Source organism: Uloborus diversus, chromosome 2 (genome assembly GCF_026930045.1).
Source record: "Uloborus diversus isolate 005 chromosome 2, Udiv.v.3.1, whole genome shotgun sequence".
In the NCBI taxonomy this organism is placed as follows: Eukaryota; Metazoa; Arthropoda; class Arachnida; order Araneae; family Uloboridae; genus Uloborus; species Uloborus diversus.
The window spans coordinates 11,043,667-11,062,360 of NC_072732.1; the positions used below are offsets into that span (position 1 = coordinate 11,043,667).

Consider the following 18,694-nt stretch of genomic DNA (forward strand, 5'->3'; position numbering starts at 1 on the left):
TGTATGTAAATCCCTTTTCTTATTTTCATATTCTGTCGCAGACAGTGGGCTCTCAAAGGGAAATCTGGGGGTGTGAGAATCCAACTTTCTTGCTGATTCTGTTTTTGTTAATTGTGTACTTTTGTTAAATTGTTTGAAACTTTTAATGTTATCTTCGACAATAGTGCCTTGTGTTTCCGTTTTTGAGAAACGAAACAGAAGTACTGTCAGCCCTGCTTAATCGAGTAACAGTTAAACCAGACTTACATAAAATAGAAAGCTTTCTGCGAACAGAAATCCTAACTGGAAAATTTTCTGCAAATAATTATTTTGCCTAACTCACCTTTGAATAAAGAATTACATTTATATTCAAATATGAGAGACGCCAAAAAAAAAAAGGCTTTAAATCCTTTTTTTTTTACAATAGCATAGTTTGTGCTCATTTTTCACCAACTGAAGAAAACTGTCAAAACCATTATTTTTTTTCACATATGTGCTTTAAAAGGCTTTAACAGAAATAAACTGTGATTTTTTTTTTAAAAATCCCCCTTTTTTAACCCGCTTTTATTAGCTTCACCTGTATGTATGTATGTATCTTGTAACGGAATCTTGCAGCTCAAATTTCGCCCACTTCCTGTGATAGGATTCTTTTGAAATTTGGCACGCAACCACAGACCCGATGACAGTGCCATATTCTATAATCAAATTAATTAACTCTTTTAATTGTTAGTTTCCTCCAATTTTAATCAATATTTTGGCATAAATCCAACAATGTGAAAAAGGAAAAATTTTAAAAAATACATTAAAAAATGCTTGCAAATTTTTTTTTAAAAATATCTACAAAAACCTTTAATTTTTCTGCATCAGACTAAATTTGTTCCAATGTTCCAAGGTAATTAGAACATGAAATATAATTGTTTTTAACTCATTTCATGCCAAAATTTAGGTGAGCCTTCAATTGGAAATTCATTGCTAATCAGACCATTGTTGAACAAAACTTTTATTCAAATGCATCTCAAATTTTCACAGTATTATAAATATAATTTCCGCAAACATACATCGATGACTCACAGTAGCTTCCCATCGGGGTGCCCTTGTCTTAACTTTAACATATTACCTCGCACTCGTTTTATAAATAATTTCGTCGCCTGATAATTCTCCAACATAAGACTAAAATCCAGAAAATAAAATAATAGTTTAAAAAACTAAAATAAAAACACGCTTTCGTAGCAAAATGAACTAAAAAGTGAAAAATAATCTTTGGATGATAGTAGTTGACAAATCACTTAATTTTAATGTAATACAAAAAAGCGTGGGGGCTTCTCATCCGTCGTCTTGAATTTCTTCCATTTGTTGTCCAAGCAAAAATGTAAATGGACAGCACCCCACGCTTTTTTGTATTACATTAAAATTAAGTGATTGGTCAACTACTACCATCCAAAGATTATTTTTCACTTTTTAGTTCATTTTGCTACGAAAGCGTGTTAGTTTTTTAAACTATTATTTTATTCTTCTTTTAATTATTAAAGTTAGCAGTTTGAAAGAAAAATTCTGCAGAGCCAAAAATTTTCTGCGAACGCCGTTCACTCGTTTGTCTATATTATACAAGACTGGGATAAACGAATACCCCGCTTATATGAATAAAACCTCCCGGAACCGAATATTTGCCCATAGACGCAATGTCAAAGATCCCCGCTAAATCGAATAATTTCTCTGGGTAATCGAATGAAATTGGTCACCTTTACCAAATATTTTTGCGGGGAAAATTTTTTATCGATTAAATCAGAACAATTATTGACAAAAAAAAAACCAAGTGTAATATTTTTCGCAGACAACAAGCATGAAAAACAACATTCATACTCCATAAATATATTTCTAGTGTTCTACAAAATTTCCTTTGTCTTAGCCATCACAAAAAAAAAAAAAAAAAGTTATATACAGTCGATAGTTAAATTAAGTAACACAAAGAAATATACACATTTTCGACATTGATAAATATTCAATCTAAAACATGGTTGACGAGGTAGAGGAAAAGGGAGTCGGAAATATGTTTCCAAAAGACCTTGAGCAAGCAATTCACTAGTATGGATTTTTTTTTTTTTTTATAAAGAATGTACTGAAAAAAGAGAGAGATACCAAAACAGATCTCATAACTTAAGTTGTAAATTACTTTTTACAATTTTCATTTATACTTATAATATACATACTAATTATAAACTATCTTGTTGTTTATTTAACTTATTTCAAAAACTTTTTGCCAGTAACGTTTAAAATTTCCTTCATATAGCTACTGATTTATTATTATTACTTTATACAACTGTTGTCAATTTAAAAAGGCAAAGAAAATTTTGTCACTTAAGGGTCAGTCCATGTCAAATCATCCAAGATTTTTTGAAACTGCCTCCCACTATCTCCAATTTTGTTCAAATTTAGTGTACTTGTAGATTTTTTGATGCTGATTATGAAAATATAAATCATTTTGTGATTTATGAAGGGGTTGAAAAGTTACGAGCCTTTAAATATATGCCAAGATGTTTTTTTTTTTTTTGCCGTCTTTTTAATTGACACTTAGATGTGTATAAATGGCTATAACTCATTAACAAATAATCACAGAGCTTTGTTTTTTTTTTTTTTTTTTTTTTCATTTTGTTCAGTATGATGTACTCTTGAATTTAAACTGGGTCTAAATTGTATGCCATATTTAATTTTTTTTTCAGTAAGGGTTTACTTTTAATTTTTTGACTCGAAAACGTATTAACTTTGACAGAAATTTACTTAATTACCTCTAAGTGTCATAAAACATCTGGTAAAAAAATCTCGGTGGTCCATTCACCGGCAGTCGTTAAAAACACATTTTTTTCATTTTTAGTCAAAAAAATGAAACTCCTTTCAAAAATAAAGTTTATTAAACTGTGTTTTCCCTAAAATGAAAGCCAATACGTGTAAAAGAAGCCACAACATGAGAAATTAGGTGTGTACAAAATAAATACAAACATCAGAATACATTAAGATTGCCTATCAGTAAAGGTATTTACTACTTTGACTTACAGTACACATCGAAAACATTAAATTTGAATCTGAAACTATTATAAATATAATAAAATATCTATGAATAATCTTATTAATAAATAAACTACAAATAGATAATAACATGAAATATTACTCCTTGTATTTGGACTTACCTCAACTGATGTAATTGCAATTCAATAAAGGTTAACATCGATGAGTGTTGCATAAATTCCGTTTCGTGTGAAGCGTAAGATAATAATTGCAAACATTTTTTTCTTACGCTATCTTTATCTTTACTAATAATAAAGCTGGAAGTCTCTCTGTCCGGAGGATGTCTGTAGGATGTCTGTGACGCGCATAGCGCCTAAACAGTTCAGCCGATTTTCATGAAATTTGGCATAATGTTAGTATGTAGCATGGGGGTGTGCACCTCGAAGCGATTTTTCGAGAATTCGATGTGGTTCTTTTTCTATTCCAATTTTAAGAAAAAAAATATCATAAGATGGACGAGTCAATTACGAAATTATCATAACGTGGAACCGTAGCATGGGCACAAGTCAATTGGCGAGATACGAAATGATCATAACGTGGAACCGTAAGATGGGTACAAGCCAACTGGCGAGAAAATTCACCATACATTATTTGTAAATATACAGGCGAACCAAAAGACCGTTTACTTTTTTTATTACGGGCACAAAGCCATGCGGGTACCACTAGTATTTTATAAAGTGATCAATGTCTTTTCGAGTTACTTTATTGTTACAAAATTTTAAAATAGTAATAACAGATTATGTGTAAAAATAAAAAAAAAAACAGCAGTAGTTTATTATTTTTTGTTCCTTATGTATAGACTAGTTTCCAAAATTAGAATTTTCCACTTTTAGAAACATGTTTTATTCTTACCGCGCACACTAGAACTTTAGACCTATCACCAATTCTATAAGGCATGTGCTTTTGCATTGATATCATCAGTACAAGGAGTAAAAGCAGTCATATTCTGGCCCAAAGTAAGACGGTGCAGGGCCCAATACAGGCTAATTTTGCTACCGTTTTTCGGTACCTTCACAAAAATCTTGTTTTGAAATCGGTACTTTCACAAAAATCAAATTATAAAATCAGCGGCTTCACAAAAACATTGAAAATTTCACAAAAATTTGCATTTTAAAATATAAAATTTGTTTCTCTGTTTAAAACAAAACTTACTCATAAAATAAAATTCTAAGCAGGTTTATATGAACAATCGCTTAAATAGAAACCTTTTTGTAGTATTTTAACTAATTTTTAGCTGTTTCTCGCCTAAGTGTATTTATGCAATATTATCGCAATCTTTCAAAATCTGTTTTGGGAAACCGTTTTTCTCGTAATTTCCTTGTACACAGTACATAGCCCATTAAGCTGAAATTACAATGATATTTTTCATACTTATTAGGTTTTTAGCTCCCCCTCCCCAAAGAACGAAACCTATTAAAAATAATACTAGATGACATTTACACTTTTCAAACTAAAATTTCACTTGTTCTACTTCTCTTTTACAAAAATTAGGATGCCTCTAAAATTTCACAAAAACAATGCTGATGAAAAAAAAACTTTCACAAAAATAGAATGATGCAATACTTTCACAAAAATAGGTTGGCCCCAGCGGTGATAGACAATGCAGATAAGTTGTTGCATCACTTTCATTGGAATAATATTCTTTTTCTTCAGGTAGAGGTCTAACACTCAACACTCACAAGGACTTTTTGTGTTAAACTGTATGTAAAATATATCTTTCTTTGCAATATGTAGAATTATATTATTTAAATAATCTAATTGAGAAATGGATGGTGACTGGGCAGAAATTAATCTTCTAGCAAATAATTTTAATATTACTGCTCAGTTATCAGTCAATGTTTTCCTATTGAGTGATTTAAACATAATTGGATTTAAGGAAATATCTGTCTTTTGGTGTTTGTTATCTTTTAAACTTTTTCACACATCACTAATGAGTAAATAAAAAAATTTGAAACATTAAAAATTTTAGATTTAAAAAAAAAAAAAAAAAAAAAAAAAGACACCAAAACTCATGTTGTGGCTTCTTTTAGATGTATTGGCTTTCATTTTGTGGGAAACACAGTATAATAAACATGATTTTTGAAAGTAGTTTCTTTTTTATTTTGATTGAAGATTTAAAAAAAAAAATTGTTTTTAAAAAAACTGTTGATAAGTCTACAGTTTTCGTGTGCGCTGTGAGGATAAAATATGCTTCTAAAAGTGGAAAATTCTAATTTTGGAAACTTGTCTATAGATAAGGAACAAAAAGTTACAAATTCCTGCTGCTTTTTATATAATACTTAAAATCTGCGATCACTATTTAAAATTTTTTTAATAATAAAGTAACTCGAAAAGATGTTGATCACTTTATAAAATATAGTGCAAGAAAATAATTATTTTACAATTATTACATTATTATTTTACAATTCACACGAAACAGAATTTATGCAACACTCATCGACGCTTACCCTCATTGAATTGCAAATATCAACTGAGGTAAGTCCAAATACATGGAGTAATATTTCATGTTAATTATTATTTGAAGTTTATCCATCAATAACATTATTCATAGATATTTTATTACACTTATAATAGTTTTGGACTCAAATTTAATGTTTTCGGTGTGTACTGTAAGTCAAAGTACAGTAAATACCTTTACTGATAGATAATCTTAATTTATTCTGATGTTTGTATTTATTTCGTACACACTTAAATTTTCATGTTGTGGCTTCTTTTATACGTATTGACTTTCATTTTAGAAAAAACACAGTTTAATAAACTTTATTTTTGAAAGGAGTTTCTTTTCTTTTTTTTTTTTTTTGACTAAAAATTTAAATTCAAGAGTACATTATACTGAACAAAATAAAAAAACTCAAAGCTCTGTGAGCATTTGTTAATGAGTTATAGCCATTTATACACATCTAAGTGTCAATCAAAATGGCGGCAAAAAATCATCTTGGCATATATTTAAAGGCTCGTATCTTTTCAACCCTTTCATAAATCTCAATATAATTTTCATAATCAGCATCAAAAAATCTACAAATACACCAAATTTGGACAAAATCGGAGATGGTGGGTGGCGTGGCCTGGATGATTTGACATGGATTGACCAGTATCGAATAAAATTTCTTGGACCAGACGATATTAGATTAAGCGGGGCCGATAGTATAGAAAAGACTCTAGGTACTCAAAAAGGACAGCAGTGACAGTTTTAAGGGAGCAGTAATTGGGATCCCCCTCTCTAAAGGAGATAAGCCTTTTTTCTTATTTCAAATTTCAGTGAAGCGAGAATGTTTAGTCTACATTATGTAAAAATTTTAACAAAGTGAAGAAAGGTAAAATATTTCTTTAAAATATGTGTGTGTGTGACTAAGAGCAAATGTAAGTTAACACTAAATTAATTACAGTAGATCCTCGTTTTACGCAGGGGTTGCAATTCACGGAAATGCAGCGTAAATCGAAACCACGTAAATTGAGATCTAATAGTAGTGTTAAAATAGGGGTTAGGTTTCGAGACACAAAAATGCTTCATTCTAGTGCTGACTATGGTAGTCTTTTGGCAGTCATTAAGAATTTTTCTCTGTAATTCTTTTGCAGAGCATTAACGCATCCATGACCAATTTTGAGAGTAAAGCAATTGTGGGAAAAGTTAAAGCTATAGTAAAAGTATTGAATGTTATCTATGATTATTGGGGAATATTTCAGACTCAAAAGTTTTGATGTAGAAAATTTATTTCTTGTATTTTTCAGCAGCTTTTAAATTAAATGCTTACTTTTATTATTTCATATGCCACATTCTTAAAAAAAAAAAAAAAATATACCTCTTGAGTGTGACTCTAACTAAATATGCTTGTTTGATTATTTCAGAGTATTTTTTTCAATTCATAGCTATTGTTGAGTGTTTAAGAAAACATAGTTTGAAAATATTCTTGTAAAATTTTTGAGAATAAGTCCAAATCTTTTAATCGGTGTTCTGTGTTTTACAGTTACTGGATTGCATGATCTTGATGAATACATTCAAGCACAACTGTTATTAGCTGTAAGTAGTTAGTTGGAATAAATTTTATACAGACATTTTTTTCTTCCAATTTTTACTTGTTGCATCCTTTAGGATACCAATTTTTGAGACATATTGCGTGTATGTTATTCCTGCCAAATGAAGTCCTCTTTATATCTCATATAAGTGATAGTTTTCAGATATTAACCGACTCGTGATAACATTGTAATGCCAAAAATTGCAACTTTTTAAATGTTTTGTTTTGTTTTTTCAATACAAATTAACAACTAATTACTAATTCCCTTTTTGACACTATTTTTGTGCATAATTTTGTGTAATCGTTCTTCATCAAACTCAACTGGATGTCCAGATTGAGGCGCTTCTTTGAAGTCAAATTTCTATTTTTAAACTAACACACCATTCACACTTGGTTTCTTCAGCTATTGCTCCCTCTCGAGTTTCAGTGCACAGTACAAACGTGTCACAAGCAGCTTTGGGGACCTTAAAACCTTGATTCAAAATGGCAGAAGGACATATTAAAAATGATCATTTCTCTCAATGAAACATTTTGTTTTGCTGATCCTAAATTAAAATAAATGAACTCAAATAAAATATAAAATATAAAATATAGATTCCAATTGAATGAAACACCCAGGGAGGATTGTGTTCCGGTATTTTACCGAATTTCCGGTATTTTCGGACGTATTTCCGGTATATTTATGTCCGAAAATACCGGAATTATGTTTTTTTTTATGCTTTTATCTCTCAACCTCCGCAATTTTCAAATATACCTGCAAGAACCTTAAGATGGACACCTATCCCTTAAGATGGACAAATGCCAAGATAATTTGTATAACACCAGCTCAAAAGTAACTTTGTAACCCATTAAAAATTTAATGAAATATACACACAATATTTTGACTCAGAACTATTTAATACTGTGGCAAAGGTGCACTTAAGTAATAGGGGCCAAAGATTACCCCCCCCCCTTCTCGCTTTAAAACTTTCAGGTATTTTTTGATGAACTCACAATCACTCCTGGAAACACCCTTTGTAGAACAATTTAAATTACAATGCAGCCACTGAATGTCATGTAAAATGTTAAATTAAAAAAAAAATGTGAAAAACTTTGTTGCCAACTGTTTTCGAGTTATAAGAAACACCTTGCACATAAAAAAAAAAGTTCTGTAGTTCTGAAAAGCTTGTATATAATATTTTGCAACAAGTGTTTTGGTGAATCAAATGTTTTCTACTCACAGCTTTTTTCTAGAGATGGGGTAAATCTTTGACCTGACCAATTCTTGAGATGTGATTCAGCAGCTTCAGCTTATAATAATTTATGTTATGAATATTTATTTTACAATTGTAATAGTATAAAATCTTGTCCTTTAAGTTGTGCTCGATTGTACCATATAATAAAACATGTTAAAAATTTATATTTAGTTGAAAAGTGTGTGCACCTCTTGGAACTAAAAACTCCAAATTAACAGTATATTCTTTTTAACTTGAAAGTATCCAGAGAATTATCAAAAAGTAGACAAAAGTTGATTTTTTATTATTTTAAACTGGAGGGAGTTTCCCATTCCTTGCACATCCACTTTTGATCTAAACTCTGAATATTTGTTCTCTTGACAATGAAAATCATATGCAAAATGAACCTAGATACAAGACTATAAAAGACAAGTGAAAGATACGAAGTTTTGATTCCATTTGTTACTTTGAACGAAAAGTTTGTTTTTAATTTAATCCTTTTTCAAATGAAAAGTTTCAAAATTAAATATATTAAACGTATTATTAAATATAAACATAAAGTTAAATGCTGAGCATGCTTTTAATGTTCCAAATAATGCTTCAAATTACTTATTTGCAATTAAAAAAAATAGAAATATTTGTTTTTCTGATTCTACCAGTGCAAAACAAAAATAATTAGTGAATTTAATTAAAAGAGACAGTAAGCTAAAAATGTTGTATGGCACTAAGAATATAAAAACATCTGGAGTAACTTTTTATGTGTTCAATTTGCATGCTAAATTGATTATGCATTTTTTATGTTTTTAGTTATACGAAGTAAAAAGCTCAATATGTACAGCAGCCGATGCTTTACCATGAGTTCGCTAAAGCTTCGGAATTCGCCACTTTGGCGATATTGCGCTTTGTACCATCTCTACTTTTTTCCTCACAAAGATAAGCATTTTACTGCTTATTAAGTTTAAAGCAATAGTTTTAACATGTGGATTGAATGTACATTGCACATCTCATAGGTTTTTGATTTGCAATATATAAAAGAATTTTTAGTTTCTGCATGAACCACCTGCCATATCTTATTACATCGTGAAATTTGATGCATAGTGGGACAGTTGATGTCTATAATACTTTTCTTACAAAATAACTCAATAGCTTTATTTATTTATTTATTTATTTTTTGGAATTGTTTGAAGAAAGTTGAAATTTACACTATTATAAATTTACACTATTATAATCACTACTATATCAGTTTAAAGAGTTTAAAAAACAGAACAGAAAGCAACCAGGTTGGGCTCTCTGTGTCAAAAGGTTTCATTGCTGTTGTAATTTAAGGACATAAAAATTGTAAAATTTGGCCAATTTTCGCTTTTTCAAAAATTAATGACTCCAAAACAAAAAGCCTAACAAATGTATCATTTTTATTTAGTTGTTTTATTAGCATGAGGCTAGGTGCTATCTTTGAAATCAATAGAATGAATATCAGTTTTTGAGATGTTACAACTGTGGCTATTCATTATATAATATCAAAATTTACATGAAATTAAAAAAAAGTATTTTAGTTTTCTGTAATGATTTTGGAAATGAAAAGGTGGAAACTTTTTTGCCAATCTTAAACATAGCTTAACCTACCAAATATCCTTTTACCTTCTTGACAAGTAAGATTTTCAGGGTACTTAAATACTGCTATGTACAATTTTATTATTATTTTTTTAAGAATTCAAACACTACTTTTCAAAAAATAGATCATTGTTCTCCTTAATGATTCTTAATTTGTTAAATACCGATTTATGTTTTTAAAAAAGTGAATTTAGTACTAGGTTGTTGTTCGTGTTTTTCAGAGTGAAACTGGGATGTTTGTTTTAAAAAAATTGAATTTATTATTTTTGGTTTTTTTTTTTTTTTTTTTTTTTTTTGTCATTTCGCTTGTTTGAGGAAAAAAAACTCATATAGTTTTTGTATCTCTTTGTTTTGTCACATTTTTACAAATTCCTCAAGTATTAACAATAATAAATAACGAGCAAAATTACAAATCAATTTATTTCATAAAAAAAAGAAATCCTTTTAAATGTAGTAAGCATATGTTACTTCAAAAAAAATTCTTAATAAAATATAAAACATTTAGGATGAGCACCAAATATTTAACTTTTAATGGTTTTTTTCCTTGATTGTTATTTATTATCTGTTCCTTTTCTGTTTCAAAATCTGTTCCTTTTTTACTTACTGTGGAAGGACTGTGAAGGTGATGTTTGCAGTTTTCACCTGTGGGCTAGGATGTTCATTTGTTTTATTTATTTATGTTTATTAAATTTATTTTTTTCATTTGATGAAAGAGACTGAAGTTGTATTGTTTTATTTATAATAAATTTGTAAATTCTTTGAATATTTAATATGAAAACAATGCAATTGTTTTACTTTGTGCATTTATTATTTTCAAAATAATGATTTTTTCTATGGTTCTCTTATAACCTTTATTATAAATTTTTTACAATTAATCCATCAATGCAAATTTAAAGGAAATTAAGACTATGATTTATAACAGATTTTAAAATCATTACCTTTTTTTGTAAGTAAGTTAACAGTTTTTATTTTCTGTTGATGACCTGCCTTTCATATCATGAAAAATATTTTTCATGATTCTTTTATTTTTTATATTTTAAAAAATATGCCTTTTATTCTATTTTAATTGTGTGTTATACTTTTCTCCTGTATAGGCTCTGAATATAACAACACATGTTTTGAAAAAGGGTGGCACTTTTGTTGCAAAAGTAAGTTGAGTTCCTTTTCTGCTTCCCTGTCATCACTCAAAACTGGCAAATTTGTGACAAACGTGTTTCAATATCTTATTATTTATTATTTATTATTTTCTTTCAGATATTTCGAGGGAAGGATGTTACTCTGTTATACTCACAATTAAAAATATTTTTTGAAAACGTCACTGTGGCTAAACCTCGCAGCAGTAGGAACTCAAGTATAGGTATTGCTCTCAATATTTACATTCAGAGAAGAAATTCAGTACTAACTGGCTTGTTATAATTAATTCAGTATTTTATATCATTATATTTTGTTGAAAATTCCTTTCTGTTGATTTCTCTCTCTCTCTCTCTCTCTCTGAAAAAAAAAAGAAATAAACCATCCCAGTTTGAGTTGTAAAATTTCAACTAAACAAAATAGTAAAATGACGTAAAAAGTAATAAAATACAGTGTACCCTCTCTGAACAACATCATTGTAAGACGACTGGAAATTGACGGAGTGGAAATTTTCCCTCCCCATTTGGTGTTACATACTTGCCAACTCTACTGTTTTTAACGGGAGACTCCCTTTTTTTGCTTCCATCTCCCGATTTCCCGTTTTTTTCCGATTTTCTCCCCGTTTTTTCAGTCAATCATCAAAAAGTTTCACTTTCTTCTCAATAGATGGCGCCCCTTTCTAGTCTACCAATGTCAGGGAATAAGAATTTTTCCAACTAATACCTTTGTTAGTAAAACTTAATTTTTTGGAAGCTTTCTACATTGCATGTTCAGTGAAGCACGTGCTCTGCCGAAAATTGCAGCTGATTTCAATCTTTTTGCATCTTGAAAATATTTCAACTATTTGGAAAGTTTGAAGTTATTTTAACATGTGCTACCCTATACCTACTTATTATATATATTATTTTCATTATATATTGATTTTTTTTTTCGGATTTTAGGAATTAAATTTTGGTAGCTACTTTTCTGGAAGAGACTGGGGACTGTACAGAACTTTAAGCAAGTTCACTACTTATTATTAGGTTTTTCCTTTGCAGTATGTTTTTCTTGCTGCTACCAATTAGCTTACATCTGCGAAAAATCCCCATTTCAATTTAAAATTTAGTATTCATGTTATTTAAAAGCACAATTATAATTATGTTGTGAAGATATGTCGCTGGTGAATCACCTATATACCTCTAGTGGAGTCTCCTGTTTTTTTTTTCTTCGAAGGTTGGCAAGTATGGTGTTAGTTTGCCCTTCATTCAACCCTTTAATGAAATTTGCATTGCTTTTGGACCAAAAATAGCATCTCCAATTTTCCCCTTAAAATGTGCTGTGGTTTCTGTACTGTATGTATGATAAATTAATGTTGGAAATGTATCTTTATTTTTAACTAGTGGTACCCGCACGGCTTTGCCCGTTTTAGAAAAATTAAATTTCTTTTGGTTCGCCTGTATGTTTACAACTAATGTATGTTGAATTTTCTCACCAGTTGGCTTGTGCCCATGCTACGGTTCCACGTTATGACAATTTCGTAATTTACTGGTCCGTCTTATGAGAATTTTGTTTTTAAAATTGGAATAGAAAAAGAACTACATCGAATTTTCGAAAAATCGTTTCAAGGTGTACACCCCCATGCTACAAACTAACTTAGTGTCGAGTTTCATGAAAATAGGCCGAACGGTCTAGGCGTTATGCACGTCACAGAGATCCAAACATCCATACAGAGAGATTTTCAGGTTTGTTATTTAAAAAGAAAAGAAAAAAAGAAAGATAAAGATAATATTTTCGAACAAATTCATCCCTATTTTAATTAATTTCTGTGAAAAATGGACTTAAAATTGGAATAGAAAAAGACAAAATCGAATTTTTGAAAAATTGCTTCGAGGTGCACACCCCCATGCTACAAGCTAACTTTGTGCCAAATTTCAATGAAAATCGACAGAACGATCTAGGCGCTATGCGCGTCACAGAGATCCAGACATCCTCCGGACAGAGAGACTTTCAGCTTTATTATTAGTAAAGATATACAATTTTATCTCAAACTATTTAAACTTAATTCCAATTTTCATCTACATTTGTTACCATTTATGCAATATTATTTATTTTACACATTATTGTTATTATTATAACTACAACGGAAGAATAAAGGATGATCAAACCCCCCCCCCCTTTTTTTTTCAAGAATGCATAATACTCATTGTCATTTATAATACTTTACCCTTCCGTCATGTGTGTTACTTTTTCTTCCCTTTTTTCAGCATTCAGAATTGCCTATCTTACAGCTTTATCACTTGCTCTTGATATTAATTTGTCCTCAGCATTTCATTTTGCTTTTTTCTCTTCTCTTTTTTCTTATTTAACCTTTTTTCTCTTCTCAGTTCAGATTTACTACCAATGCTCACCACTTTTCAAATCAGATAAAACAGCCTTTTGCCTTTTCTTCCATGTAGTTTCTTTTTTTTTACCTCCTCAATTATGAGTTAAAAATATTTAGCTGTTATTTATAATGAAGTAATAAACCTTATTTGCCAGGTTATTATTATTATTGATTTTTAAATGTGCTTTATAGTTCCTTCATTTTCATTAGCAACATTGTTTTAGAAAAATGATTCATATTCAATATGATAGAAAAGAAAAAGATTGTTTTTAAAAAAGTAAATTCTACCTCAATATTTTTCCTTAAAATTAATAAAATACCTTTGTGAATTAAAGATAATTATACTACTTATTTACTGTCTAATGTTTCCCCCCCCCCCTTCAGTTATTGAAGTACATCTTTAAAGAAAAAAGGAAAGAAAAGAAAACAATATGTGTTTCTGAATCCATGATGCATTGATTTGATCATTGTTTCTTTAAAAAGTAAAAATTCTTTATAGAAAGAAAAGGTCTTTTTTTTTAACTGTGTAATTTTGTTTTATCCAGCCCGATTTTGTTTCTTGTGTTGAACTTGTTTTTGATTTTATTTCAGTAATTTAATTTTGTATTTCAATATTTTAGAGTCATTTGCTGTGTGTGAAGGGTATGCTCCTCCGGACGGATATGTACCGAACATGATGAATCCTTTACTAGATTTGCAATATGGTTAGAGTTTTTTATTATTATTACTATCTCAGTCATTTCAATACATGTCTTTGTTTGTTAGATCTGTTTAGTTTATATCACTTTTGAATTTTATTTTAGCATATCTAGCATTAAATACCAGCTGTTTCTTGATTACTTTATTTTTAAGAATAGATCTGCCCTGTGCATAAATCTTCTTTTCATTTTTCATACTTCTGAACAATGAGAAAAATTTTTAGACAAAAAAGTAATTTTTATTGCTTCTAATTGTGCTAAGATTAGAAATGGAATAAACCTTCTTGGATGTCTTTTCGTCCATAAGCTCACTTCTATAACATTGAAGAAGAGATTACTTGTAACCAAAAAACACGTGTCTGCATTTTCTCGTAAATCTGTGTCTATGAATGTGGTTTGATCTTCTGTTACTGTGCTAAGATTATTTATACATTTTTTTTTTTCAGAATTTTAAATCAAAGTTTAACGATCGGTTGGGTTAAGCAGATTGATTTTTATAAGAATTACTTGTTCTGAATTTAAACTATTGTTTTGTGTTAAAATGCTAGGGGAACTTGAATCAAGTATATAACCACTATCATAATTTTTTTATTTCTAAACTTCTTTGCTATATCCACATGACCAGGGTTGTTTGGTTTAAACCACATTGGTTAAAACCATGGTTTAAACCATGGTTTAAATCAATTGTTTTTTTTTTTTAAAAACCATACGGTTTTTTTAAAAAATGGTTTTTTTAAAGAAAAAGCCAAAAAAAAAAATCCATTTTACAGGTTTACATTGATTTCCCCACACATATTGAAAAATGTAAAATTCCATTTATGCTAAGTTCCTAGCTAAGTTGCAGAGATAAATACTAAAAGTGCAAAGTTGCTTCTTCAAAATGTATTACAAGCTTTAATCGAAAAAAAATATTAATATATTTTTTATTTCATATATGTGCCGTAAAGCAGATTTCAGTCAACTTCCATCATTATGCTTAATTTGCATGATTAGTTAAGATTTATTAAGGATTAAATCTTTTATTGTAGATGCAATTCATTATATTGCTCACTCCTGTTGCAGGGGTGTGACATTTTTGCCCATTTATTTGCACTTTCCTGGAATTTTAACTTTGACTTGTAAGGTAATCAACAGTCTAACTTAATTGTTTGCACCTAAAAATTAAGATTTGTTCTGCAGGTGAACAGTCCTTGACACATTTAACCTAAAATACCATTGTTATGTGTCGAGGACTTCTCGGACACCCTGTATATGTAATGTATTCAACTCATTTCGTAAATATGTGTATAAATCTTTTTACAATTACATAAAATCAACTTTACACCACAATAACATATGCATAAATACATAGCAACTATTACGTTATAAATTAATATTATTTTTATGTTATTTAGTACTTTGAACAAAAAGCAAGTTTTGAAGCTTTTCCAGAGCCGAATCAATTTTTGAGTTATGAATGACATCTAAATGACGAAAATATATGCACTGCACTTTTCTGAAGCTGGTTTTAGTAATGTTGAAGACTTTTAAAGACGGTTGCATTGCATTTTTCAAATTCTTTTTCCTGGCTTTTCCACCACTCAGTCACTGTTGCAGAAGATATAACATTTTTGGCAAAAAAAGTTTCTTGAAATAGAATTTGCTACACATTTATTTGTTCTAAAGAGTTTGCATTTAATATTTTTTAAATGCACCATGTATGCATGATGTATGTATGTATGTATGATGTAAAGATGCAACATGTATGCCAGTAAATAAGCTGTAATTTAAGCCATGTTACACCAATTTTTGTATTTTTGATTTGGTTCTTTGTTTTAGTGATAGTCGATATCTTTTCCAAGTCTTTCCAAAATAAGAACGGAGTCGAATATAGAGCAGCACTTTTTTTTAAAACTTTGTCAGTACAACAGCAATCGATTTTTCGACATTCAATCACGTACTGTTGTACATTTTGCTTTACTTCAATATTTGCGACATTGTGTATATAAAAATCAGCAATATGTAAGATCAGAAAGAAAAAATATGAAAGTTGTTCTTTTGAAAAGATTATGCTTAAAAATATAACTTTTACCTTTATTCGATAATTATTCATATTATGTTGGTTTTATAAAGTTTTTTTCTTGGATCTTCATTATATTTTATCTTAACTTGCATCACAACCACTTCTTGAAGTATTTCGTATCATAAAAGGTCTATATATCCATGCATACTAATATGTTACTAAAGTCAAACATTTCAATCAATATTTCCCCGCAGAAAGCTATTTTAATTATTTAATTTAGTTACAAGATTTTGTTCTTATCTCTTTAATTAATCAAGAAATTAGGTATAATGTGACTATTGAATAACTGTTAATTACATGGAACCTTAATTACCTTCCAAAAATTAATTGTTTTTCTCGCAAATAGTATTTAAACCAAAAAAAAACCTGGTTTAAACCAAAAAAAAAAAACCTGGTTTAAACCAAAAAACCAGTTTTTTTGGTTTTTTTGAAAAAACCGGTGTTTTTACCAACCCTGCACATGGCAGCTTGTATTCTTTTTTCTGTGAATAACTGGCAGTATTTTTCATTTTAGTTTTAGAACATTGTTTCAAATCTTAGATGTTTTTTGATTATACTTCAGCTTGACTTTAGTTTTAATTTGATGGGTATATCTAACTAAAGTTATAGTCTAGCTTAAAGCAGGATTCGTATGCTCCTTCAAAACTCTTCCAATTCTCCTTCATTTAGGAAATTTTTTTTGAAGGGCCCTTCAAACTCCTTCATTTTGGTTTGAACTCCTTCAAAACTCCTTCTTTCTTAGTTCAAGACTATACTTCCATCGACAACTTATCTTTGCCACAAGGGCGGTTTTAATGTAGTAATTTCGTATATTTTTTTTCCTCACAAAGATGTGATTTACAAATTGATCATAGAAATTGTAAAAGTTGAAGGTGAAAATATTATTAGATTTTTAAGACACTTCACAAATTAAGTAAACCATGCTCAAATGGTGCTTGACTATTTTTTCAAATTAAATGATTATTGCTTTTCCCTCCAACCCACTCTCAGTGGCAAAAGTCAGTTTGTCTAATTATTATTTAAATATTTAAAAATACATAAGCAGATGTGCAATATTAAGTGATTGTGGTAAAAAATGCAATTGTTTGGCAAATCGCGGTTATGATATTGTAAAATGAGTCATCCATAAGTGATGTCATGCCTTGAGAGGGGAGAGAGGTTCATGAAATTGTGACAAGGGGAAGAGAGAGGGTGGAAAAAAAGTAACATCATGCAGTTATTATAACAATATGTTTTTTAAAATATGATATGTGACAAGAGGAGGAGTAAGATTGAGTGTGACACTTAGCGACAAAGGTGAAGGGGATGAAACACGTTGAAAAAAAAGTGTGACATCATTTAAGGACAGCCCATTAGTACTCCTTCAAAATTTCATTTCGCTCCTTCAAAACTCCTCCAAAACTCCTTCATTTTATTTCTGAAATTGAGTATGAACCCTGTTAAAGACTAAAGTTAGTTAAGCAAAGTTAATCAGTTTATAAAAATTTTCTTTGATTTAAACCATTTTTTATCCTAAATGCTAAAAGTCCTCTTGACAAATCCAAATCTCACTCAGTCTGCCATTTTTATAGTAAAACCTTCCATCTGTGTTGTTAATTTTGTCCCTACTATTTATCTTCACTTTTTCACGTTTGCAGATCTTGTTTTCAACCTTTGGTGTTTGTGCCTAGCATTTTTAAGAAATTAGGAGTGAAAAAGGCTGCCTGACTAGCGTTCATGTTCAAATTTGTAAATAAATAAGAGTTATTTTTTATATTGTATGTGTTTTTACAAAACTTCATTTGAAAAATATTTCTTAAAAAATTTGTAAAGTCATATGGTCGTCCAACTCTGCCATGTTCCAGAATATATCCCCTTTTTAAACGAAGTGCTTTAAAATAGTTATTCACTTTCCAACAAAAATTATTTTGTTTGCATTTGCATTATTGACTGGGTATTTACAGTGTTGTGTATAAAAAACTGTTACCTTTATTTTAGTTTGTTTTTATGAAAGAAAATTATTTTAATCAAACAAAATGCCATTTAAATTTAAAAATATATATATTACCCTGCATTCTTCCTAGGGTCAGAGTCATTGTAGTTTTCCTAAAACTCCTAAACAAAACTCGGTATTTCAACAGCCCACAGGGGCCAAGGCCCTCTGTGCCCATCTCAGCTTTTGTGAGCAAAGGCTCTGGGGTGCAAAGGCTGATGTTAGCCAAATGCGGGACCCCCCCCCCCCCTCACCTCCCCCCTAGTGTTCAGTTTCCAAGCATGCTTGGTACTTATTTCATCAACCCACCGAAGGGAAGGAAGCCTAAGTACCAGGTTGGTACTACCATGACCAACCTGGAAATCAAAACCCGGGTCTGCAGCTTGCAAAAATGAAACACTACCACTACACCACTGGATTTCCTATAAAACTCTCAATTTTTTTCAAAACTACCAAAAGAAAAAATTGTTCTTCATAATTTTTGAGATAATTATCCTCAAATCTTTAGTTATTTTATTGTGGATTTTTTAAATAAAAATATTGAGTTCCACTTTTTCAAAACAGAAGCATATCTTCCATTTTGATTTACCCC

The 18,694-nt window shown here is 29.7% G+C and overlaps 1 protein-coding gene across 1 annotated transcript in view; it reads left to right on the top strand.

Annotated features, from left to right (window-relative positions):
• Window positions 1–18,694, top strand: part of LOC129216862 (putative tRNA (cytidine(32)/guanosine(34)-2'-O)-methyltransferase) — a 43,675-nt gene that overhangs the window by 15,419 nt on the left and 9,562 nt on the right. Inside the window, exons 5-8 of the mRNA XM_054851077.1 lie at window positions 7,005–7,057; window positions 10,972–11,025; window positions 11,132–11,234; window positions 13,991–14,074. Of these exons, the coding sequence (XP_054707052.1) occupies window positions 7,005–7,057; window positions 10,972–11,025; window positions 11,132–11,234; window positions 13,991–14,074 (294 nt within the window). The remainder of the gene's footprint in view (window positions 1–7,004; window positions 7,058–10,971; window positions 11,026–11,131; window positions 11,235–13,990; window positions 14,075–18,694) is intronic.